Source organism: Triplophysa dalaica, chromosome 2, assembly GCF_015846415.1.
Source record: "Triplophysa dalaica isolate WHDGS20190420 chromosome 2, ASM1584641v1, whole genome shotgun sequence".
Lineage (NCBI taxonomy): Eukaryota > Metazoa > Chordata > Actinopteri > Cypriniformes > Nemacheilidae > Triplophysa > Triplophysa dalaica.
In genome coordinates this window covers 25,389,183-25,414,546 of record NC_079543.1, presented here as the reverse complement: position 1 = coordinate 25,414,546, position 25,364 = coordinate 25,389,183, and the positions used below count along the sequence as shown (strand labels likewise).

The following is a 25,364-nucleotide window of genomic DNA, read 5'->3' as shown; positions in this document are numbered from 1 at the left end:
AGAGATTAGGTCAGAAGAACAGATTATTTACTCATCACACTGTTTTCAAAACTACGTTACTAATTAAGCATTAGACATTCTTCTAGTCTCTTGTTTTTATGACATCGTACATTGAAATAAATATATTGGTAAGTTAATTTACATTACAAATTGGGTTGATTTCTACGTATTTATAAATGCCAAAAAAGGACATTGCAAACACTTCTTCCATACTGTGATAAAGTACAGCTGATGTATTGTAACAGTGACCTCCGTTAACACTTCAGTTAAAGATGGTGTGTATACATGATGTCCATGTGTAAGATTGATGCTAATGGTTAGTGCAGGTGTGTGTGTGTTAATGGGTAGCACCAGTACGTGTTTAAGTAAATGATTGACTTTAAGTGTGTCTAGGGATGTTTTTTAGACTTCTTTAGTCACATTAGGTTTGTCAGCTAACACATCTCTGCTCTCTGATTATACGTGTGCCAGTGCGTTCGGTCGTGTCTGTTCACTTTGGCACGCAGGTGTGTGTTTGTAAGCCTCTGAAACTACAAGCAGCAGGTTCGGCCTTCAGGGAAGTCTCTCATCTGTCCTGTTGTTTACACGAAGGTGCAAGTTTGCTTCATTAAACTGATGCGTTTAATCATCAATTCACACACGGAGCTGACTGACCAGAACACTCTGTGTCTTCTCATCCCTCCCTGTCCTGTTGTCTTAGTCTGTGTGTAGCGTACGTGTAGGCAGGACATGGCGTCGAACTCCACCACCAAATTTTTTGCACTCTCTCAGTCCTTTAGCGTATCTGATATCATCGTGATCGGAGCGTATTTCTTATTGAACGTCGCAGTTGGGATATGGGTGAGGCGTTTGTGTGCGTTTGTTTGGGTGTTGGTTGACTTAAACATTATTATTATTATTTGATAAGTATTTAAATGAACTTGATTGTATGTTTACACAATGGGTTGAACTTTACAATATATTATCATTAATTGCATAGATTAAAGTGGAGGTTAACTGGGATCAAACAGGGGTTTGGTTATGAGGTACAATCTACCAGTTAACACTAAACTTAGTAGTTAAGAAATGAAATGATTTTATATTCTGGCCAAACTGCTGCACGTGTGTGTGTTTCAGTCATCTTGCAGAGTGAGCAGAAACACACTCAGTGGATATTTCCTGGCTGGTAGGGACATGGCTTGGTGGCCGGTAAGTGCAGATCAGACAAACATTTGACCAACACTCATAGTAATGAATGCTCAGTGACCTAGTAAACACTAGTTAATTGAAAAAGTAAATGTAGTATGCTACTATTTCACAAAGAATTTGGGATTCATTTATAAACAAATGTGTTTTGTGTGACAATGTGAATTACTGATTTTTGGTTTTGTTTGTAATGACGCAACAAAAAATGTGAATATAGACAACGGTCTGAATGCGGACAACATTTCTGCACCATATTGGTTGTACTTTATTTACACGGCATGCACTTATATACCTGTATACTGTATTTCCAGGACTGAATTAAATACATAGCTTCACAGTACAAAGCAAGTATATGTAGAACAGCAGTGTAAAATAAAGTGCTATCATGCATGATTTTACAGCTAATATATATAAATATAGTCAATATCACGTTGTGATAAGTAAAACAAATCTCAATATTAAAGGCAGAGCTCAAAGATGAAAATTCTTTCATCATTTATTAACCTGCATGTCATTACAAATCCGTATTACTTTCTTTCTTTTGTGTTCTGCAGTCAAAGTTATTGTAAATAAAGTTGGTAACGGAACGGCGCCGGCGCCCATTCTCTTCTATTTTATGGACACAAAACCAATGCAAGTGAATGGGTGCCGGTTCTTCCAAATACCCCTTTGTGTTCTGCAGAGGAATGAAAGTCACAGGGGTTTGAAATGAAAATGGGTTGAGTGAATGATGACAGAATTTTTATTGTATGGTGAACTATCACTTTAAATCATAAAGGCTGGATGCAAATCTGTACAGGAATATGTAAAGCTGAAGTTTTAGGTTTAGATGAAGTATAACGCAACGTTGTCTGAAATATCACATCAACTACTTTTCTGTGATCTGGTTCGTAATGCATTGAAATGTAAAAGTAGTTTGATTTATTATTAGCACTTCAATCCTGTATCATGAACAATATCATTTTAGCATGAGTGTCACACTAATGTGTAATGTGAATGGGTGCAGATTGGAGCATCTCTATTTGCCAGCAGTGAGGGTTCTGGATTATTCATCGGTCTGGCTGGTACGGGGGCCGCCGGGGGAATCGCTGTGGCTGGTTTTGAATGGAATGTGAGTGTCATCATTATGTTTTTTCCCAAAATAATTATTTGTCAGTATTGGAACTTTAAAAAGTCACCGTCATGTTCTTATGCGTGTGAGCACCAGGGGGAGCCAGAGGATCAATTTGTGTCTCAATTCTACATGTTCATTCGAACGACCTATTTGATATCTTTGGCATGTTTTCAAGCACACATTTTGAACTATCCTTAAAAGAAGAACAATTCATTTGTAAAACATAATTGCATTTAGCAATTTCCCTCGAAAAGAAGCTCATTTTGTCATGTGCTTGCATGTGTCTCGTGGATTTAAGTTACTTGCATGCAAGGAAAAAGTAAAAGCATGTCAAAAATAAAATTAAAATAAACATTAACGAGTATTTTGCACTTTGTACTTGCATACACCTCACTAATTTTAGACAAAACGCAAAGGAAACTAGACTCTAAGGTAAACGTATCATAACAAAATATTAAACCAAGCCGTTTGATAGCTAAAGTGGATTTCATATGTCCATAAACATATTCATCACGAGTACTCTCAAAAACCACGTAAGAACATTGGATCTAAGGAATTATTTGGCATCATTTGTTAGCATTTCATAAGTTTAACACTACACATCCAGATTTGCTCTTCAAGCTAATGACTTGAATTACTGTATAAGTAAGATACTGATCAAGAAATTAATTTTTGGAATGTGTTAACACCCCTCTCTATCTCTCCATTAGGCAACTTATGTCCTGTTGGCTCTTGCATGGATCTTTGTCCCAGTTTATGTCTCTTCTGGGGTGAGATTAAAACAACAAAGCCCCTGTTTTTACCAACAATATCAGATGAATTTATAAATATGTTAATAATTGAGACACAATGTTTAACGCTGCCACACATACCCAAAGACTCACAGTCGCTCTCAATCTCATATACACACACGCCACATGTTCTACTTTCTCTCATTTGCCTGTTAATTTGCTTAGATCGTGGCATTCCCTCTCCACTTCCTCTCTCTCTCTCTCTCTCTCTCTCTCTCTCTCTCTCTCTCTCTCTCTCTCTCTCTCTCTCTCACAGATTGTCACAATGCCAGAATATTTGGGTCGGAGGTTCGGAGGAGAGAGAATTCGCACGTACTTGTCAGTTCTTAGTTTGTTGCTGTCTGTGTTCACCAAGATCTCAGTAAGCATGTAAAACACAAACACATTCACATTCAGAGCAATTCTCTTTAATCTACAAAGAACAAGACAAACACTAATCTGACAAAAGGCTTCACTCAACATGTCTTTTCACATAGCTGGCATGTTTCGGTTTCCAAGGAATGTCACGTTGTGAAAGAAAGTGGTGTTTAGCCTGGTTTCAACATCTGTTTTTAACTGTACACTACACACACACAAAGACACACAGAAGAACATTGCCTTGTTATAAGGGCATTTATCAACTAAGTATTAAACTTTGACACCTTAAGGCTAAAACTCACTACAACACTTTTGCTCAGATTTTGCCCAGATTTTCAGTCTGGACTTGTTGCAGAACGTCTGTGCAAGTCTGCAGATTTTATCAGTTAGTGTGTTTCTATCGGAAACTTTCAAGTCTGCAAGTGTATGATATCTAGTTAAAAAAAGTCTGTTCAGATTTTGAAGTCTTGTAGTGTATTCACGCCATTACTCAAGAGTGCTACCACTTTATTAGACTTAAGTAGGTTTTTGCAAAGTGGATAATATTGGCTCTTTGAATGAAAAATGTATATTGAAATAATGAAAAGAAGTAATAAAAAGCATATTTAAGGGGTAGAACATGACAGAGATGTGTGGATGGACTTTTTTATGGAGGCATCAGTTTAAGTCTTACAGAATAAAGACTCAATGTCTCGAACTGTGCTCAGAGCAGATGATACCGAAATCTGCAAAAAATATATATAAAATATCTAAACTATACTATAAAGATTTCTCAAGGGTTCTTTGCTTATTTGAATCCTTTCGATTGTACAAATGTTTTTTATAAATGGAAAATGTTTGTAGACTACGAAGTTTAGACTGAAACGGTTTTTCTACCAAAATAACCAAAAATGTTGCCCAGGGTTTTTCCTGCATACAAAAATTGGAGGCGCCTCTGTCAAATTTAGTGCCGCCTCAGTGTCTCAACAAAATTCTCACAAAACACTGCATTCACTCAATGGACTGTCATTTTTGAACTGCTGCGGCATTACGTAATTATTTATTATGTTTAGTTATGAGTGCAGTGAGTTGATGTTTATGTTCCTCAGCTCTATGAGGAGCTCTAGTAGCTGTATTTCGCGGCTGTGCATTCAAATTGAAAATGTTTCTTAAATGAATGTGGTGTTCTTCAGTGTAGTGTTTTAAGTGCAGATGTCTCGTTGATTCTGTTTACACAACATACACTGTACACATCGAGTTCATCTAAGAACGCACACTGTGATCAGAACGACTTGCAAACAAATGACTCTTTTGAACCCATTCGTTTAAACAATTGAAACGAATCATTCAAAGCTCACTGTGCCACAAAAACTCAGGATGTGAATGAGTTTGCTCATTTAGTAAGATTGATAAATTCAGTTGGCTCTTGTGGGCTAAAAATGACAAAAGCTTAAATTTGATTTTAAACAACTTTCTGATTGGTTGAATTTATTTAATGTTTTCTAAAAAAAAGGTTTTGTATAACTTTATTGTCATTTTCATCTAACTTTTTTAACTCTTTATGACACTTAAAGGTACGGTAGGCCTACACGTGCGTGTGTGCACAAGATCAAGATGGCACCACCTCCGCCTCATTTTGAACCAGGAAAAAGCCTGTTGACACTGCTCCTAAGAAAATGTTTTACCACTTCAATTTTAAAGTATATTTACACACTAATGTTATAGCTCAGTAATGTTATTGTGTGCCATCAAGTGTTTCAATTTTGGAAGAAACTGAGACATTGTTTATAAATAAGTTGCAAGAAAAGTGCGAGAGACCGAGAAAAGTTCAACCCCCAAGCATAACATGTTGGTGATGTTTACAGTACGCGTTTGTCTGTTTGCAGACAGACCTGTATTCTGGAGCTCTGTTTGTCCAGGTTTGTTTGGGCTGGAACCTTTACCTCTCCACTGTGCTCATGTTAGTGGTAACTGCTCTCTACACCATTGCAGGTTTGTATTTGTCAGTGTCCATCATGTCCTACGTTCTCTTGGATTGTAATAAAATGGCATTTACAAACGCATACAGAAAAAAGTTTCGGGTAAACTAGCACTTTAACAGTATTGCTACATGCTACTGTTTATAAACTCATTGATTTCGAGAGACTACTACAACTTAAATGTAATGCTGTACTACTGACACGACATAAATTTTTATTGATTTCAAGTGTTTCACTATTTGACAGTAAAAATGAAAGCATTTTAAATTAAAGCTATTTTCGTTACTTCACTGAAGAAAATGGGCAAATTCTGTTCATGTTTTTACAGAAAGTTTTTCTTTTTTAAAGCCACTTAAAAGAGAAGTACCTTTTAAATTAGTATTTGGTCCCTTTATTCAACGTTATAAAGTACTAATAAAAATTTGTAACGATTCTTAAAGACGATCAGTTTATAGATGTCAAACAATCACTGTGCCCTCAAGCACGAAATAAAACTTTTACTGAATTTCTTTTGAAAATGTTCCCTCTAAAGCAATGTGGTTCACTAACAGATCATTTCTGCGGTAATAATTATAGACTACAATGATTGATTCTAGGATAAGTACATAATTGCTTAATCTGTGGCTCTGATCTTACCGTATTCACTCCTCTGTGCTGATTCAGGGTTGACCTCGATGACTTAGATCTTATTAAACTTCATTAGAAAGTTGAGCAATACCCATTTAAGTCTTCGTTTTTTCCAGGTGGCTTGGCTGCTGTTATCTACACTGATACTCTTCAGACGTTTGTCATGATCATTGGAGCAGTCATCCTTACCATCACAGGTCAGCCAGTCTCAAGTCTTCTTTTATTCTCCAGTCAGCTGTAAAAATACATCCTTAACAGACATAAGTTGAAAGTTATGTATACACATATATTTCATATTACCAATATGTTTAACAAAATGCGGATAAATATGTATCATACCTTGCATTGTAGGTGGAGAATGTAAAACATTCTTTTACTGCAAGAATGTAAAAATCAATACAAACTGAATAGGTTTCCATCGTAAAAAGCATTAAGCATCTGTTGTTTACAAATAAAACAACTTTCCTAGTGCGTTTTAGCCTTTATTCCAGTTTTATTTAATAGTGTTCTATTGGTTCCCATCCAACGCACCAACACGCAGACAGTATAAACCAATATAGCTTTCATTAAACCAATGCAATTCTCATAAATAACAATGTAATTGCTATTCTCATAACCAATAAATCCATTAGAATTGAACAAATAATGCTATTGTTTTCTTCAGCAGGTTCTTTATAATACATTATAAAAACTAAATTTGGGTATATTGCCTGTTGATTAGCAAACAAAGTATTTTAAATCGAGTAGCAAAAAACGATAATTTTGACCCATACAATGTATTTTTGTCTTTTACTAAAAACGTTCCCGTGCTACTTAAGACTGGTTTTGTGATCCAGAGTCACTTATGGCAGAAATACCTAAAATAATATCATGGACTACTGCAACGTCACAAAAACTAGGTTAAATTTACAACATCACCTAAACAAATACGCTAAATTATTCTTAAAATACTGATATTTATATATATATATATTGTAGTGACAATCCGTGAGGTGCGACTTATCACTGCCTTTAAATAAACGTTAGACCAGAAATGAACGTTTAAATTACCTGTTCCTTCAGCGAGTAGAAAATGTATTTCTCCGCGATTTTTACTGACCGGCACTCTCAAGACAATTTTTTTTTATTTTAGGACACTTATTTCCAAATTTAGAATCTGCATTGCTAGCCTAATTTCTTTGAGAATGCGGAAAAAAAACCTTAATGCGGATAGCTATTTACAGAATCCTACCCATCTCAAAAACAAGCACTGTGAGACACATTACATACATAGCTCAAACAAGTCAAGAATTTAAAAATATTTTTTTATTGGATAAACTAATGTACATTCCGTTCTTGTAATCCAATGAAACCACATTATTGTTTTATTGCTATTACAATTATACATTTTGACTAGATTTATCTGATATGTATCTCTATTGCAGCTTTCAATAAGATTGGAGGCTACAGCAACCTGGAGAGTGCGTATCTGAAAGCTGTGCCATCGAAGATCATCCCGAACACGACATGTCACCTGCCCAGGGCTGATGCCATGCACCTGTTCAGAGACCCGGTTCATGGAGACTTACCCTGGCCAGGCATGACACTGGGCTTAACCATTCTGGCAACATGGTACTGGTGCACTGATCAGGTACGCGTAAACACTCACATAAAAATAGTAATCTACCAACCCTCCACAAAATGTAAAGAGTCTCACGTAAAGAGCAGCATTGCAAACATACCTTGCATTGCGAGTTGCATAGTTTGAGAGACAGAGGCCTTCTGGGAAAGGCTGTGCCTGTGAGAAATGTATACGTATAGTTACGACAACGAATGTTATCTAATCTTTTTGGGGGAAATGTGTTTTTTCTAATCTGTCGACAACCATAGAACATGACAGCACAACCTTCTAAAAGGACAATACGTCTATCCCTCACTGTGTTTTATTTCACAACCAATGAAATATGGGGTCTATATTAATAAAGCTAAGGCATCTGCATTCATTTGAAAGTTCACCTTAAAAATTCAAGTATTTTGCTGTAAAGGCTATAGTAAATCACTCAATCAGGAGTGAGATAATGCAAATTTATATGCAAACATTTGAGATGTCATTAAGATGACTGTATTCGTAACAATTTCCATAGGTTACAGTGCACATCACATCCTTAGAAATTTCCAATACCTCTTTGGCAGGTAAAGAAAATCTGTAATATTGTAGGAAATTACAAAACTCAAAAAAAAAAATGTAGCCATTTTGTGCAATTGAATTGACTGAAAAAAACAACCAGACACTAGGGCTTGCACGACTAATTTGTTACTAGTCGAATACTTGTAGAAAAGAAAGTAGTCAACTAGTCGGCCATCAGCGTTCAACATATGCCATGCTACATCGGCAGTCTGACGGCTTACAATGTTAGTGGAAGAGTTGAGATGATGCAAGACAGTATGTTGACATTGCATTGTTATGCATACAAAAAAAAACTATTTCCCAATAACGATCGGTTTCAGAGTAATTCGCAAGAATTTTGGCTAATGTCAACACTGTTAAAACTCAAACATCATACATCAGTGTGACTAATTCATTATGAGTTGAATGTGATTTACTTTTGTATATTACAAATATATTTGGCCAGTGCATCTTGGAATAATCGGTTAGTCAGTGCAACCCCTAGTGGACAGACAATATTGGGTTTACTGTGTTGGGCAGCATTTCACTTTTTTTTTAATCCAAGAAATTATTAGCCAATAAAAGAGGTAAATGCAAAATTGCCATCACCACAGTCACAAATCCACCACCAAATTCCAGTCCGCACAAAATTCCAGTCCTCATTATTCATAAGGTACATAAGCAAAAGATTAAGGCTGTTTGTAATAGATAATTGTGCATCTCTCATTGCCTTACGGAAATATAAAGTCCAGCTAATAAATTCAGTGTTTGTTTTATTGCCGTAACACTGTATTAGTTCAAACATCCAGTTTAACTCCGGTTTCAAGTCTGTATTAATGGAGATTGGTCGCTACATCATTGCACATTCATGCCTTTGTACTCAATACAAAGTTGTTAAATCAGTTAAATGTCATTGTGCCCCCGTGACAACTGATCCCCTAAGGGAAAACCAGCCGGGTTTACTGAAACCTTCCCTCGAAGGTGTTTGAAGCTGGCAAGTTTAGAAAAGGAGATTCCTAATGGTGTGCGAGTCTCAACCTGTCTCGGAGGCGATTTTCTCTGTAAGACCGCCGATTGGAGTCCGTGGATCCCATAGGCAGGGTTGTGTCTTTGAGGGGACCAGCCAGTACGATTCAGGTTTTGCTGTTGTAATCCACTTGAGGGGAGATCGGGGTCATACATCTTCCCCTGCCAGTACCTGTGACCCCCGATCACATCCCCGCTGCTATCGGGGGGTGTATGGAAGGCTCCAGGTTTAGTATTCACCACTTTTGCTCGGCCGTAGATGTCTTGAGCAGGTGACCTGGAGACAGTTCGATAAAGCTGAAGGTACATGTGGAAAGAGAAAGTATAACAAATCTTTTTCAATAGTCGTTTTACGCGTCAATCAACCGAATGAGTCTTAGTTTAATGCTGTCAATAGTTCATGCTATAATTTGTCTTGTTTTTTCTTTAATAGTTATGCCTTAACATTAAGGGCCATTACTGATAATAATGTTGAAGGACAATGTGACTCAACAGGTAATCGTGCAGAGGTCTCTGTCAGCCAAGAATCTTAGTCACGCCAAAGGAGCGTCCATCTTTGCCAGCTATCTCAAGATGCTCCCCATGATCTTCATAATCCTACCTGGCATGATCAGCAGGGCTCTCTACCCAGGTACTACACACACTCCACTGCTCCTGTGTCCGCCCCGATTCAATATTTTGTCCCTTTTAAGCCATTCAGGTTACAGAAGAACCAGATCATAGGTTTAAGGTGGTTTTGGGAACATGGTAGCTTGTTTGTTGCTGGTCCAAAGTGGGTTCTATCAGATTTAGCCAGCTTTACCCATTTAGGATCTGACCAACCAGTGAAGGGCGACCACATTGAAACCATACTGGACCAGCTTGGATTAGCTAGTAACCGTGTAAAACCAGCCACAACCTTGAAGGAATAGTTCACGCAAATATGAAAATTCTTTTAAAGTTTACTATCTAGGCGGCATCCTTTCTTTTATATCAAAATAACTTCATATAACCATAGCTCTAATAAATTCTGGGTTATTTTCAACCCAGTGTTGGGTTATATTAGCCCCAAAAACGATTATATTTGACCCAAAAATGTATAATTTTGGGCTGATACAACCAAGCACAGGTTAATTTACAACCCAACAGTTGGGTTCAGCCTCATTGACTCAATGCTTGCTTAAGAAAAACCCAGCCTTTAATGCATATCAATAATTTTAAATCTTTTTTATGTTTTGTGATGAAACATACATATGACAACTAGTCATTAGACACGCAAGAAACAATTAGTTTGGAAGTCATCTACATGCCTCTATATTTGATTTTACTGTGCTGATCTGTATGTTTCCACTGGATATAAGACATATCGATCAATAAATTATTAAAAAATATTAATGTTCTCAAAATATTTTATTGTAAAATGGAGAGAATGTCCATATTTGGGTGAACCATTCCTTTAAACTGATTTTAACTGGATTTTCTTACAAGGTTGTCAACTCAATTTAAGAATTTTATTTAAAAACGTTAGAAAAATTTAAGAACTAAACTAAACGGTTTGCATTATCAAGGACTGCAATAAAAGACAAACAATAGAGGGCTGTGCCTTAATTTCCTGAGAACTTGTTAACTTGTTGTTATAGCCGCCTTTGGTTGGCTGCTACCATGGAAAAATTCCCCCAAATCGAGGTAGCCTACCCTGTTCTCCACTGATACATTACTATATACATATGGCACCCCCTCCTGCCACCCCCATACGTGTAGCTCTGACAGCAGGTTAAGACGTGCTGTAAATGACAACAGAATCCCGGAAAGCATAATAACACACCCTATTGCGTTCCATGACACACGCCTGACTTCTTTTCATCTATTTGAGACACGCCCAGGTTTATGGACTAGAAGTGTTGAGCCAGATCTGATAAAAAACACTTTCACATTCAGCCTCACACACACACACACACACACAGATAGACATAATGAACCAAAGTCCTACCTTTGCTTCTCCGTGTTCTGTGTGTTCAGCAGATTCTTCTCAAGAGTACTTTTATTATCATCATCTGATCGCAAGTCCAGCATGGATTGAGAGAGCCGGGCCATTACGTTAAGGGAGTCAGGACTTCGGTCAACGCGACCAGAACCAGTCATCCTTCCGTTAGGGAGCAAGTCGGTAGGACTGGCCGTGTCAGAGTCGGCGCACTCAAAGTATTCATCTGATGTTGTTGACGCTTCATCTTTATCCTTCAATGAATGCGCACAAGTCACAGCAATGCTGTCAGCATCGTTCTCACGAGTGTCCGTGTGCGTAACCGTCGGGTTTCTCGTCTGGTTCTCCTCCCGTCTGACTAAAGTGATCTTTGCATCTTTAGTTCCCTCTGCCTTATTAACCACCACCTGCAAGGTGCGTGGTTTGGGCACAGGTTGCTGTAAAGCTTGTTGGTTCTCACAAGAGGAATTCATCGGTTTAGGGTTGGGCTGCTGCTCTTGTGGAGGAGGGTTGGGTTTGGGGTCATTGTGCTGGGTTTGGGTGTTTGGAGAATTGGATGAGTGAACCGGTACATCTTGATGGTTGCTGTTGAACTTAGTCTCTGGCTGTAAGTTTACCACAGGCTGGGTATTCAGCTGGTCATCTTTGGAGAGCTGGTTACTTGATTGAAAGTTTGCATCGACAGCATCTTTTTTGACCTCATTTGTTTTCTTAAGATGCAAAATTGCCTTTTCCGGTAGCGGATCCTCAGGTGGGGCTGTGAAAGGGTCTTTGAATCGGATCGCTTGTGATGTTCCGAACATTTGCGAACGCATTAAATGCACAGGTGCTGGTTTACTTGTGTCTCTGATATTAATAAACCCAATAACGTCACTGGATGGGTCTGGCTCAGGCCAGGTTGGCAAGTAAGGAATGAGATCTGCCTTAAGCAAGCCTTCAAGTCCCGGATGTAGCTTTGGTTTTTCGGTAACTTCGCGATTGGGCTTAGGAACGGGGGTCATAGGATGATGCGAGCTGCTGTTTTTGGCACTAGCTTTGTCTGAAGAAGTTTTGCTCGATGCGTCTACATTTACCAATGCATATTTAGGGTTAATTAGCTTTCTTGCAACTGTCGCAGATACAGGGGGAGGGACAGTAACTATGGTGGGCTCCGGCTCCGGAGGGTCCCCCATTGGAACCTTGGATAGGTTGACCCCATGGGAGTTCAAGTATAGCTCACGGAACTGATTGTCAAAGGTTTCAACAGCTTGTCCTGTCAGGACTGTAATGACATTGCGGTCCAAACGAGAGGCGGTCCATGTAAAACTAAAAAAAGCCAGAAACAAAAAAACAACATGTACAGATTTATTGAAGTTGCCATTTTCAAATTCTAATATGTTTTAGTCTTAGCATTTAATTTATCTTTTTTAATACTGTCACCTCAATATTAAAGTCATGTTTATGATGAATATAATCAAAATATTATGCGCGTAATTAATGGATGCATTTTACATTTTCAATGTCTATTTAATACACATGAATTTTAGGAGATAGTTCATACTCGAAAACATTAAATCTCAAAAAGATTAAAAATTTACCTATACCTTATACAGGGTTTTATATTAACTTTTTTTGGACGCAGCACTGCTGCTACAGATGTTTAAAGTTTTGAAGCACAGGCCAAACAGTTGTATTACACATCTATTATATTAGAAAAAAATATACACAAACATATTTATGTGTAGTTTATCACATAAATAAGCAGGTAACAGATGACGGAAATTAATGTTACATTGATAAATAAGGGCAATATAATTAATAATTAATTAATAATATAAGTTTTCCCAAGTTCCTTTTTCCGGTTGTTCTGTATTTTCCATTCTTTTATTATTTACCATGGTAAACTGCAGTAAAATTCCTCCTTTTGGGATAGAGTGGTGTTTTATTTTATACTATATATATATATATGGAATATTAGTTTAATAAATATAACTATACTCTAGTGTTTATACTTCAATTTACTGCAAAATACTATCAATTTACAAATAGAATACTACAAATGATTATAGTAAATATTATAATACAGTACAGTGTTTTTAATCTGGATGCTCAAGTTGACCTGACTTTTATTTTGACAGGTTGTCTTAAAGTGTGGTTGATGATATCTTTTCTCTAACAGTGAAATGCTTATGAAATAAACTCTCAGATCGGCTCTGCAGATGGAGTTCATGTGTTCATGTCCTCATACAAAGACGCAGACAAATGCTTGAACGTCAATGCGTAAAACTGTGCATCTCATTCATATTCACGCAAAACAAGCAGGTGACATATTGAAAAAGCTGGATAGCCCCTCCCTATTCCCACATCGCGGAAATCACAGGGCTCTTAGATCATATGGACTGCGGCAGGAAAATAGTTTTTCGTAGCATTTGTTGCGTCGCACTGTATAGCCCTAATATTATTTACCCTATGTGTGTAAATGATGGGATCATTTTCATTTATGGGTAAACTATACATTTGACTTATCAGCTGATAACATTAAATGGGAACGCCAAAAGGTTGAGACATCCAAAATGGGCAGTGCTGAGGACATTTTATTTATTGTTGTGTGTGTGTGTGTGTGTGTGTGTGCGCATGTATATTTTGAAGAGAATCACCCTAAAGGCACACGAAGCAGATGTCTTGTGGGATTAGCCTGTATTTCCACACAAACCTGTATGATCCTGAAACAGCACGGTCTCCATCCACAAACATGAATCTCGAACCCAAAGATCCAAAGACCCTCTGAGCCGAACGAGTGTAAAAGTCTGCACCGCCGATGCATCGTACCCGCAGATTCTAAAAACGAATAAACCCCATTTTTAACCAATCAAATGTTCAGAAATGCTACAAAACAGACATGAATATGTGCAGGTGCTTAACTCACGTTGAGATGTCCTCTGTGCATATTTGCTCTCTCGCACATGTGTAGGAAGTTCTGTACAGCTGTGTGATCTATAATAATATATATTGCAACTTTCTTTTTAAATCCAACCTCTATAAGGTCCTTAAAAATGTCGACGTCTGTGAAAACATCCATTACCACCGCAATCATCTGCAAAACAAAAAAAACACAAATGCATATGTTGGCCTATCCGAAGTAAAAGGTATGAATTGCTATTTAATATAATTTTACAATGGAAAGCTATACAAAATACAACAAGAAAATACATTTACTTGTACAGTAACACATTGTTAAAATAACATTGTAAATAAAAATACAAGTCACAACAGTGTTCTTCTAACTTACTGTTCTATTGTAAGCATTGTGTATATTCTCTTTATCAAATAGACATCATGATGATGATGCAGCTACAAAACAACTCATACACACCCTACGCTTCTTGTACTGCTCCCATTACAACCTCCGTTACATTATAATCACTCATTGTGTGAAATATCTTCAGATAAAGGGATTTCTTTTGATTGACTGAGTATTTGAAAGTGAATGTGTTTTTTAGCAGAGAGGGGGTGGGAGAGAATTGACGATGGTATGTGTCATGGGCCAGAGCGATGAAGCTTTAGCATGTTCTGACAGGACAAATGAGTAGGTTAGAAAACCAGCTGACATTATGAAACGGAACGGGTATTAATGATTGACAGATGAAGATGGAGAGCAATTTGGGAAATTCCACATCTGTTGTCACTTTGTTTATTAAAGACAGCTCATCGTTAACTGATAGGCCTGTGTAGTTTTTGTTGATTTGGCCATATTGTCAGTTGTCGCCATGTGTGCCTTGGGCTGTAAGCACAACAGACATTAAGGTGGATGTTCAATATTAAACATAAGTCAGTATGAGTCTTAAATGCTCGGCTCATAAACTGAAGTATTTAAAGACTTATAAAAGCAGTAACTTTAAAAAGTTTGATCCAAACTTTTTGACAGATTTTGGTTCTCTATAAAAAACAAAGTTGGATGTATTATCATATTATCTAATATTGAGCGTAATCAGATGCAAATACGTTTTACTTCCTCTGCACAAACCCTGATGCCACAGGGGAAACTTGCTGAATCCCACAAAGAGGCTTTTATTCTCAGGTTCTTACAAGTCCATCTTTGTTCTTGGGCTTTATTTAAAGATCCCAGTAAACAATACACTAAACCTGTAGTCTAGAGCTTGTGACCGCAACAGTCTCCAATAACCTATATAGACGGCACAAATGATGCAATGATTCCCGATTAAAAAACGTTTGCTTAGCTTTAACTTGTATTGGTAATAGTTTGGAAGGTTGTTGGGGCAGACTCCTGAAAAAAACAGACAAATCACTGAAATTATAGTATAATAGATATAGTAGTTATAATGGAGATTGTATAGGTTTTAGTAGAAACTATAATGGTCTCTACTGGTAATGCATTGGGTTCTACTGTTGTGAACCAAAATAACAAAATTTGACCCTGGCATAACGTAATCTTGTTTTGTTGATAGTTTTAATGGAAAACAATGGAAGGTATTTGCAACGGAAACCACTTGAATTTCTATTGGTTTTGTTCAACAGGTCACACATTTGACAAGTTTTTCCAGTTAATCTAAGCCGACTGACCTTTTGTGCTTGGGCGATGGCCTTTCTCACCACCTCTTTGATATGCGCATGTCCGTCCGACGGCGGATGCGTGTACACGTTTGCACGCGTCACCCCGCGATACGAATTGCAGTCTGGCCATCCGAGGTCCAAATTCGGAATGGAGGTATCCGAGCGGTCCGGCCAGTACTGCAATGACACCGCTAAATCTTCTCCGTCCGTCGTGCCATCCGTTTTTTGATGCTCGGAACCGGGTTTGTAGTCTTCGATAATCCTGCGGAGATGCTCGAGCTCCGGCTCAGAGAGGAACGGACGCAGCTCGCGCTCTTTCACGTAACTGTCAAACGCATCACGTCCTTTGGTGATGTACGCCTCGAGCGCGAGCCGCTGGTCCTCGCTGTAAAAGAACTCCGGTTTGGATTCGTTTGTGCGCCAGTTTACGTGATTGTCATCGAGACACTGGAGTTGAGAAAGAGCCATGGTGCGGTTTAAAATCCAAACGTGTTAAAGATGCGGATTCCTTTATACTGTTGCTATCTTTATTTAACACAAAAAAGTAAGAAAAGTCTGTTTCCTCAGTTAACGGGCCTGCAGCCTAAATTAATCGCCCTGCGGTTGCGGCAAAGCGTTTCCATGGTAAAAGTGAGACGTTTGATCTGTCTGTGCTCGGCGGTGAATTTGCCATAAAAAAGCTCAGTTAAGCGTATAAATTACAGCGATATCGTTAAACTAATATACGAACAATTGAAACGAAGTTACTTGATCATTTTGTCGCCCGGAGCCGGAGTGCCGCTTCAGTATAAAAGCCGTTTACCGCCGCGCTGGAGATCACCTTTCAATTCACCGGCAGGTAGATGAGAACAAAAGCATCTCTTGCGATTCGACACACCTTAGTCACCTGACCGGGAGGGGCAAACACACACACACTGGACCCAAATACGAGATCTTCGGCTCAGAAAGTCCAGACGCTGCCTGGCAGCGCGAGCCGACCGAAGGTTGTCGGATGGTCGCCAGACCGTCGCAGACTAGACTTTCACAACTCCTTCAATGTTCGTCCTATAATTGAATTAAAAACGAATTTGAATGCGACTTCGAGGTTTTTGTGTTACTTTGACCCAGTTTGGTCGAGCTGCAACGCTGTTGAGAAAGAGGCACGAGCGCATGACGCGGCACGCCGGTCGAACAGACTAGTGTTGAGTCAACAGTTACGTGTGCGCCGGATGGTTTGGGGCGGAGTGTCCGGGAAGAAAGTGAAACGCACACAACTTCCTATTTCCCCCTGACTTTGCTGCAGAGTAATGATGTTTGCAGGCTTTGGTTTACAGCAGGGCAGTGTGTTATCTACAACCACAGTAGATAACCGGATATCAAAGCAAGTTGAATTTTTATCTTAGAGATAGAAGAACAATTACCCTTGTGTTTACACCGCCGCCATCACTTGCTTCACTTAGAATAGTTTGAATTCATAAGTATACATAATACATACTTTAATGTGATCATATAATACTACTTAAAATACTTTGATACTACACTACTTGACATTGCAATGCTTTGATACTTCAACCTACAATACTTTGATACTTAAATACTTCAAATGCCTTTAACACTTCGTCACAGTACTTCAATACTAAATTACTTCGAATTCTTTATACAAAAAAACATACTGCTTGTGTAGATGTCTAAACTAGTAAATGCTATGGAAATAAATAGCCAATTATTCAGTTATATATCGTATGTACGTCACGTATAGTAGTTACTGTAAATAAAACCCTCAGTATTATATTATGTCATCACTTGTATGACATCATCGAAGAACTTACCCTTTGTAAAGCCCTTGTATATTTTTGTATTCAGACATAGTGGCCTGTGTTGACCCTGAGGAGTGTCTAAAGGTGTGTGGTGCAGAGGTGGGATGTTCCAACATCGCATTCCCAAAACTGGTCATCGAACTCATGCCAAGCGGTAATGTGAATCTTTATGTATGTTTGTGTATTCTCAATAATTCGTTATCTTACTCGATACGTATCTGTTGTCAATCCTAAGAAATATTTTACTGGTAAATGTTCGTTCCAGGTCTCCGGGGGTTAATGATAGCTGTCATGATGGCCGCCCTGATGTCATCGCTGACCTCCATTTTCAACAGCAGCAGCACCCTTTTCACCATGGACATTTGGAAGAAATATCGTAGAGGTGCCAGCGAGAAGGAACTGCTGCTGGTTGGCAGGTGTTAATGTGTTATTGTGTCTGTGCGCTTGTGTTAAAATGAGTCAGTTAAAACCATCTATCATTGTGGTGCGGTTATTCAAGGTACAGCATCAGTGTGTTGTATGAAATCAAACATGCTGGCAAGGGAGTAGACTGATCATTTAGATCAAATTAATTATATCAATTATTCTAATGTCCTAACATAAAATATACAGTATATCGCATGTTTTAGGTATATTATTAAAAATGTAACATTGCAATGTTTTATGCCATTTTGCCTGTAATGTAAATTGATGCTTTAAGAATATTATTTGTGAAGCATAGCCAAATTAAAGTGATTGATGGAAATGAGATTGCAAATGTATCCCGCTGAGGGTAGGATGTTACTAAAGCTCAGATTATAATACAGTGTGTTTGTATTTGTTCTCTCAGAATAGTGACTGTTATTCTGGTGGTGATAAGCGTGGTTTGGATCCCGATTCTTCAGAGCGCCAACAGCGGTCAGCTTTACGTCTACATCCAGTCAGTGACCAGCTACCTGGCCCCTCCTGTGACGGCCATATTTGTAATGGCTATTTTCTGGAAACGAACCAATGAAGCGGTAATATAAAATATGTTTCACTTCTCTGCACGCAAAAACACACTGAACAAACTGAAATCCGGGGCCTTGCACAGGGTGTGTATTTAAATACAGACAAAAGTCACATCATGCATTCAAAGAAGCTTCCTTCGAGTGAGTGTGGAATGTCTGGCCCTGGGTATTTTTATGCTCTGGTTAAGGTGTGTGTGTGTTTTGTCCGTGCAAAAAGACAAAGGGTCTGTCTGTATGTCTAAATGACAGAACAAGACAACTTCCACTTGTAGGTGATAGACAGACAGAATGGCGTTCAAGGCCTGTCACAGCTAATTGCAATTGATGGTTACATTAATGTATTTAAAATTGTTTTACTAATACTGGCAAATACACATTTCAATATCGCACATAGGCGGTCGTATTTTTTTTAGACACGCATGATGATTGATCGACGTGCACAGCCGACACAAAACATGCACTGATTGACATGACAGAATTGCAGCATGAAGAATGTCACTTGTGGGCGGGGCCACGCGATAGAAAATGATATCAGAGATCTGTGTCAGAGCATGTCAGAGACTGTTTTATTGTAACTTTGTTTTGAGTGTTATGCTTCATGGAACCTGTGATTTATGAATTAGCCGTGAAAGGTTCAGGCATGGGGCCAATATATAATCTCCAGATGTTTCTAAAAATTCTGTTCAGTTTTGGCAGAAAAACATAGGATATATTAAATGATAAATCTGAAAATTAATTTCTAAATATTAAAATTGTACTCTACAGCAATTGTGAGTCTGTATCTTTAGCCATTTACTAAACGTAGATTTAGTCTAGTTGGTTAATCACCCAGAAAACAAGTTGCTGCATCTGGAACTTTCCAGTGTTGTATTCTTTTGTCTGTTGTATAATTGTTTTTATTCCATTGTATTCTGAAAACCTTTTTTTACTGTAACAGTTTTGATAGTGTGGGAAAACCAGTATGAAGTGTTTACTTGAAATCAATATAAATGCAGCGAGAGAGAGAATGTGTGCATTAGACAATCCTTAGAATTTCATCTCCTTGCATTTACTTTCTACATCTTATAATCAATAGCTGCATTTCAACTTCCCTTCAAATCGCTCAAACTGAAATTGCACTGAAATTCAAACATTTCAATTTTGCAAAAATTCCCATATATCAAAGAAAAGTGTTGATGCTCGCATGAGGTGTTTTTTCAGACACTTCCTTCAAGGAATATTTCACAAAATGGAAACAGTTTTGTCGCATTTACAAGTCACGTGACATACGAAAACGTCACATGATCATTTTTTAAGATGGCCCGGTATGGTTGGGCTTAGTATGTGGTGGTACGCTACTATTGTAAAATCACATTTTAGTGTTTTAAAGTACTCATATTTTTTCTTCTTGAAGGTCATGGGTTCAATCCCGGGAAATGTACTCTGGATGAAAGCGTCTGCCAAATATAAAAATGTATATGTAAATTTGTCATGTAACTATTCCTGCTTTTTCAATGTAAGTTAGCAGCCGTCCACTTTAAAACATTGTATGTCACTGAAATCCAGTTCAGTTCTTGGATGTTTTTTTACAGTGTTATTCTGAGAGTGACCTAAGACTGTCTGTTTGCACTCAACACTCCCGTCAATCAATAGTCATGCACAGGTTAGCTCAAAAACTGGTACTTAAATAGAAACCTGTTGAACAAAAACATTTTAATTGGAAGGGAGGGAGGGGGCTGTGTTAATTTGAAAATTTCCCCTGAAGGATCCTTAACTGGAAAGCTATCCTCACCCCCAATATAGGAAATACTCAGTTTAGCAGATGAGACCTCAGATAAGCATATAATCGCTCTAAATGTTTGTCTTCAGAACTGTGTGAACCAACTGACGTATGTTGGCTTGATGTTGTGAAAGTTCTTATTGCCCTGCAGAGAAAAGGAAGCTCCCCTGAAACAAATGTGAACTGCTTGGGTGACATTCTTTTGGAAAAAACATAAATCATTACAGTGAAAGCACCTGTGCATTTGAGTGAATGTGCGTGTGTGGAAAAATGACATTACTTACATAACTTTTTTAAATTCTGCTGTTTTTGACATCATCTTTGATACACCAGAACCCTCAGATGACACCGTGACAATTTAAAAGAATTCTCTGCTTTTCAAGGGAATTTCAGCATGTGCTCCTCCCTTAAGTATCTTGAATAAGCATATCGTGCCAGGAATGTTTGTGGCGGGGCTCGGCTTAGATACTCATTCAAGTGTGTCTTCTCAGATACCGGAGTGGATGTTGCCGTTAGAGAAAAAACAATAATTAGGACATCTGTTCTTCCAAATAAAATAAAGCACACTTGCAGAAAGGAATACTGGAATTAGTGTCACTGAACAAGGGAACACGCCACCAAGAATGTTAAAGTTCATCCAAAAATAAAAATCTGTCATCACCCTCGTGCCATTCCAAGAACTTTTCTTTCTTCTCGCTCAAGAGACATGCAAGAGCCAGCGGTGTCGCTGCCATCAAACCCGATCACAAAACCGCTGAGACTTTTCACGAAACATGTTTTGTGTTCCATAGAGTGAAATAACCCTCTAAATTTGTGTCTATGCATTTTGGTCATAAAATGGATATGTGCATTTATTGAATGCAAACATTGATGCAGACCTTATGCAAAACGTTGCTTTCATAAAGAAATACAAATTATATGGTTTCATGATTTTTGGTTGAACTGTTGCTTTATGGGAGGTGTTCTGATATGTGTTGTCTATGTAGGGAGCATTCTGGGGCCTGATGGTGGGTTTAACGGTGGGATTGACACGGATGGTCCTAGAATTTGCATTCCCTCCTCCTCGCTGCGGTGTGTTCGATCCTGCACCTGCTGTTCTGAGGAGGGTACATTACCTGCACTTCGCCATCATTCTCTGCGCTCTTACTGCTTTTGTGGTTGCGGTGATTAGTTTACTTACACCACCACCCACTGAGGAACAGGTACAATAATGCTCTTTTGTTTTAACACACGGTACTTTTTTTTTAATCACCTCGGAGTGGTTAAACCAATCCAATAGAAATCTGTCCAGGATTCTTGTTAAAGTATTTGTTTTACAAATTTCTAAGAGTATTGCAAAAATATTCATGCAGTTGCTTTTATTGTTCTCCCTTGAAGTCTATAATATCGAAATTTGACAAATTCCATGCAAAACTGAATTCCAGTTTATTTGCATTTATGCAAAGCAGCTTTACACTAAACACATAATGCAGAAAGTTGAGATATTATGAAATATATTCTGTAGAAAACACAGAATATTATTAACGAACTGTTCAAATTATAAATTTTGTATACTGCAGAAAAACCACATCATATACTTCATATATATTTATTATATGATGTATATATGTATATGAAGAGTTTGGTTCCAAAATTAGACAATTTCACTTTAGCATTTTTACTGTGTATTACTATAAATCAAACTGCAGTTGGTTTGTTTTGATTTAAGCAATAATCACAAAAAATACATCTAATTAACACAATAAAACACAAATGAAAACATGATAACATATTAAAATACATAATTTTTAAATGTTGTTTTTAACCAAACTCTTCATATATTGTATATTGCAATTTTACATAGAAAAAACACATGTAGAACGTCAATGGAAATAAATGTGAAACCCATGGGAACACTTCTGAAACGTGGTGACATGTGGATAACCAGTTGTGCGTAGGGTTTCATTAAATTTACAAAAATAAAAAATTTACATTATTTATGTTTCACATGTGATAACATGATTTTGGCACATGTTCTAGTATGCTTTTCTCAAACATTTGGAATGCAATGTAAATTTGGTTTTGATGAAGTTTATACTTTTGTTTCCAATAGGACTCACAAAAGTTGCATATAGGAAACATATTCTACATTAAATTTGATATTTGTCTATTATGATAAGACCTAATTTCATTAAATGTGTAAAAAATTAAATCCAAAGGCAACGTGTGTTGTCTGTATAAAATGGCTTTTGTTTTGTTTTTATGTTTCAGATACATAATCTGACCTGGTGGACTTTGAGCAACACCAGTGAAAGAGAAATAGCTTTACAGAAAGTATCCACGCTGAGCCGCAGGACTGAAGGTATGTAGCTCAAACCCACACACACACTGCTGCTTCCTGAATGTGAGCATGAGGTGTGAGAGGAGTTTACTGCAGATGATAGATCTCAGGAGGATTTTTCTGCCCTATTCATCAGGGTGTGGTTGTGTTCTACATCTACATGTATCAGTTGACAAAACAAAAACGTTTAATATGCGTGAGAACAAACAAACAAGGAACTGCAAAAATACCATTTATTTTTATCTTGAAGTTTTGAATGTGTGAAAGCTCGCTGCAGAAGCAATAATGTCTTGACGCGTTTTTTCTATACTGTGATACTGTGTTTAAAAATTGATGTTTAATTTGTTTCAATCATTGTTGTAATGTAAGATGCCATCTCATTCAGTTTCAAAGCAGTATCTGGTTTTGTCCACTTAGTCGCTTACATAAAAGACCTCATTAATATACCACATAAATGCAGTAAAATACAGATTCAAATTCAGAAAATACGTGGACACTTTCTCGTTGTCAGACTTAGTGAATTCAGTTTGTGTATTGTACATTTGAGATTTTATCTGTGTAAATGTGAGGCGAACTGACTTAAACCTACACTTGACCTTAGGACCAGTTGGTTAATAAGTGCAAAATTATCCATAAAAAGTTTAACTTGTTCTAAGGTCCACAATCATTTTTTATACGCGGGATAAGTGTTCAAAAACGATATGATGTTATATAAAACCATCTGAAAGCCTCATTTTCATGCACTGTAAAAAATAATGTGATCATGAGTCATGCATGGCAACACGTTTTTACATACATTAACTTATCAAAATAATTTGAAGGAGTAGTTAAAATTCTGCCATCATTTACTCCCCCTCTTGTCATTTCAAACCTGTATGACTTCCGCAGAACACAAAAGAAGATGTTTTGAAAAATGACTATAAGATGTAAAATATTTTTTTACAGTCTGTGGTGTGCTATTAGTGCTATAAAATTCTCCTCTTGTTTATTTTTGGCAAACAGGATGCGAGTCTACACGCAGAGGTAAGTGCGTTCGCACAGCCGGGTTCTGCAGTCCTCGACCCGGAAGACTTGCAGCCGGGACGCCGCCTCCCACAATTCCTGGCATCAAAGAGGACCCATTCTGGTCTCGCTTCTGCTGTGTCAATGCCATCATCCTGGTGTGCATCAACATCTTCTTGTATGCTTACTACGCGTAACAGTCACACAAAAGTCATCACACACATCTGGGTTTTGTCAAGACGTGGATCATTTTGCTCTTCTACATGTCTCATTCTTTGAATGACAGTTGATACAAAAATCCAGATGCAGTTCGGTGTGAAAGGACCTTATTTATCACTACCGGGTGAATGTCTAATATTTATAGTGCATTAAAGTGTTTCTAAAGCTAGATTTTCATTTAAAGCTTTTGATATGAATATGTTAAAAGGCCAAAGTGTGTAGTACTGTATTTGTGTCTTCTTTCAGCTTAATACGCAGACAAATGTTAGTAACTTATTGGTTGGTTGAGTTCCCAGAAAAGGGTAAACTGTGACAGTGTCGCCGTCAAAACAGCTTCTTGGAGCTTCCTTACCGACCCGACATAGCAACGTTAGCTCAATAAATCACAAGATTTTGGGGCGGGACCGTCTGTTTGCTGACCAATGGTGGACAGGGGATTGTTCTGAAACCTTTTTTTGAAAAATTATTCTTTTTCAATTCTAATCAAAGAAATGTCACACATTAGCTTTAACAAGTGTAAACTTGTCAAGATTGTGTTTACGCTTTTACAAGTGTAAATGTGTTTGATTTCTTAAAGAATCTTAGAATGGTTATTTAACTAGTGGCCAGATACTGTACATTTAGATCTTGGTGTCAGTATAAATGACTGTTAAATACGTTCACATTTACTTAACACAAAAAGAAATTGTAACATTATCCGACACTCCCAAAGGGGTGGGTGTTCAACTGCAGTCTTGCTTCATAGAAATTAACAAAAGGTGATTAAGATGTAATGTAATAGTGTAATGTACGGTACTGTAGATTGATGGCTTTTATAATTATATCAATAATAGCCTGAGAATATCTACTGGATGATTTTGTGAACAGCTTGTAAATGATTGCAAGGATATCATATTTTTCTTGATTTATTTGGTTTTGAAAGCGCATGCCAGTAATGGATATAATAAAAGTCAATGCAATGTTTTTTGGATTGGTGTTTTGGTGGGAAAACTAAAAAGTAAATGCAAACATCAAGTACAATATTCAGTTTGCACATATATAATGTGCACAGTTTGCTTATCAACTAAATTGAATGCATCAGATAATGGTGGCAGAACAAGGAAAGGGGATTACTATGCAACTGCAGCGCAAGTCGTATTGAACTGGTAATTCTATAAAAGCTCAAAATAAAACCAACAACATGACAAATCATTTTAGAATAACTAAAAAACTTCATTGCAGTTTATAAAAATCATACCTTGCCACCAAGGAAATTGAAATAATCCTTTTTGGCTAGCAATATTACACTTGGCATGATTTAAATGAAATAATTAAGATTTAATGTGTTCGGTCTTAACTTGTTGTACACAAATGTCTAAGTCTCTCACGTTATTGCACCATATGTCTGTACAGTTCACAATGTTTATCTTTTTGAATATATTTTGCATGTCAGTAAACAGAATGTGAAATTTGAAGGGAATAAACAATTTAGCATAAATCCAACTATTTATTTTACATATCAGGCTTTTAAATGAAATGTTTGAGATCAATAGATTTATTAGTGAGAAAGTTGAATTAATTTAAT

At 37.4% G+C, this 25,364-nt stretch overlaps 2 protein-coding genes across 3 annotated transcripts; one reads left to right on the top strand and one right to left on the bottom strand.

Annotated features, from left to right (window-relative positions):
* The first annotated feature begins 721 nt into the window (after positions 1-721).
* Positions 722-24,763, top strand: slc5a10 (solute carrier family 5 member 10). The gene is made up of 15 exons (XM_056766852.1): positions 722-840; positions 1,117-1,188; positions 2,192-2,296; positions 3,010-3,069; positions 3,347-3,451; positions 5,313-5,418; positions 6,149-6,229; positions 7,457-7,662; positions 9,700-9,835; positions 17,558-17,665; positions 17,777-17,927; positions 18,341-18,509; positions 21,246-21,461; positions 22,510-22,600; positions 23,582-24,763. The coding sequence occupies exons 1-15, from the start codon at positions 730-732 to the stop codon at positions 23,776-23,778; spliced, it is 1,914 nt and encodes a 637-aa protein (XP_056622830.1). The 5' UTR covers positions 722-729; the 3' UTR covers positions 23,779-24,763.
* LOC130435933 (protein FAM83G) lies at positions 7,784-17,061 on the bottom strand. Of its 2 annotated transcripts, none has more exons than XM_056766834.1 (5): positions 15,725-17,061; positions 14,070-14,237; positions 13,857-13,981; positions 11,174-12,469; positions 7,784-9,481 (listed from the first exon to the last, which is right to left on the bottom strand). In XM_056766834.1, the coding sequence occupies exons 1-5, from the start codon at positions 16,181-16,183 to the stop codon at positions 9,082-9,084; spliced, it is 2,448 nt and encodes an 815-aa protein (XP_056622812.1). In that variant the 5' UTR covers positions 16,184-17,061; the 3' UTR covers positions 7,784-9,081. The 2 variants fall into 2 exon arrangements, with proteins under 2 accessions (XP_056622812.1, XP_056622819.1); XM_056766841.1 differs by having other exon boundaries at positions 9,291-9,501.
* Positions 24,764-25,364: the final 601 nt, after the last annotated feature.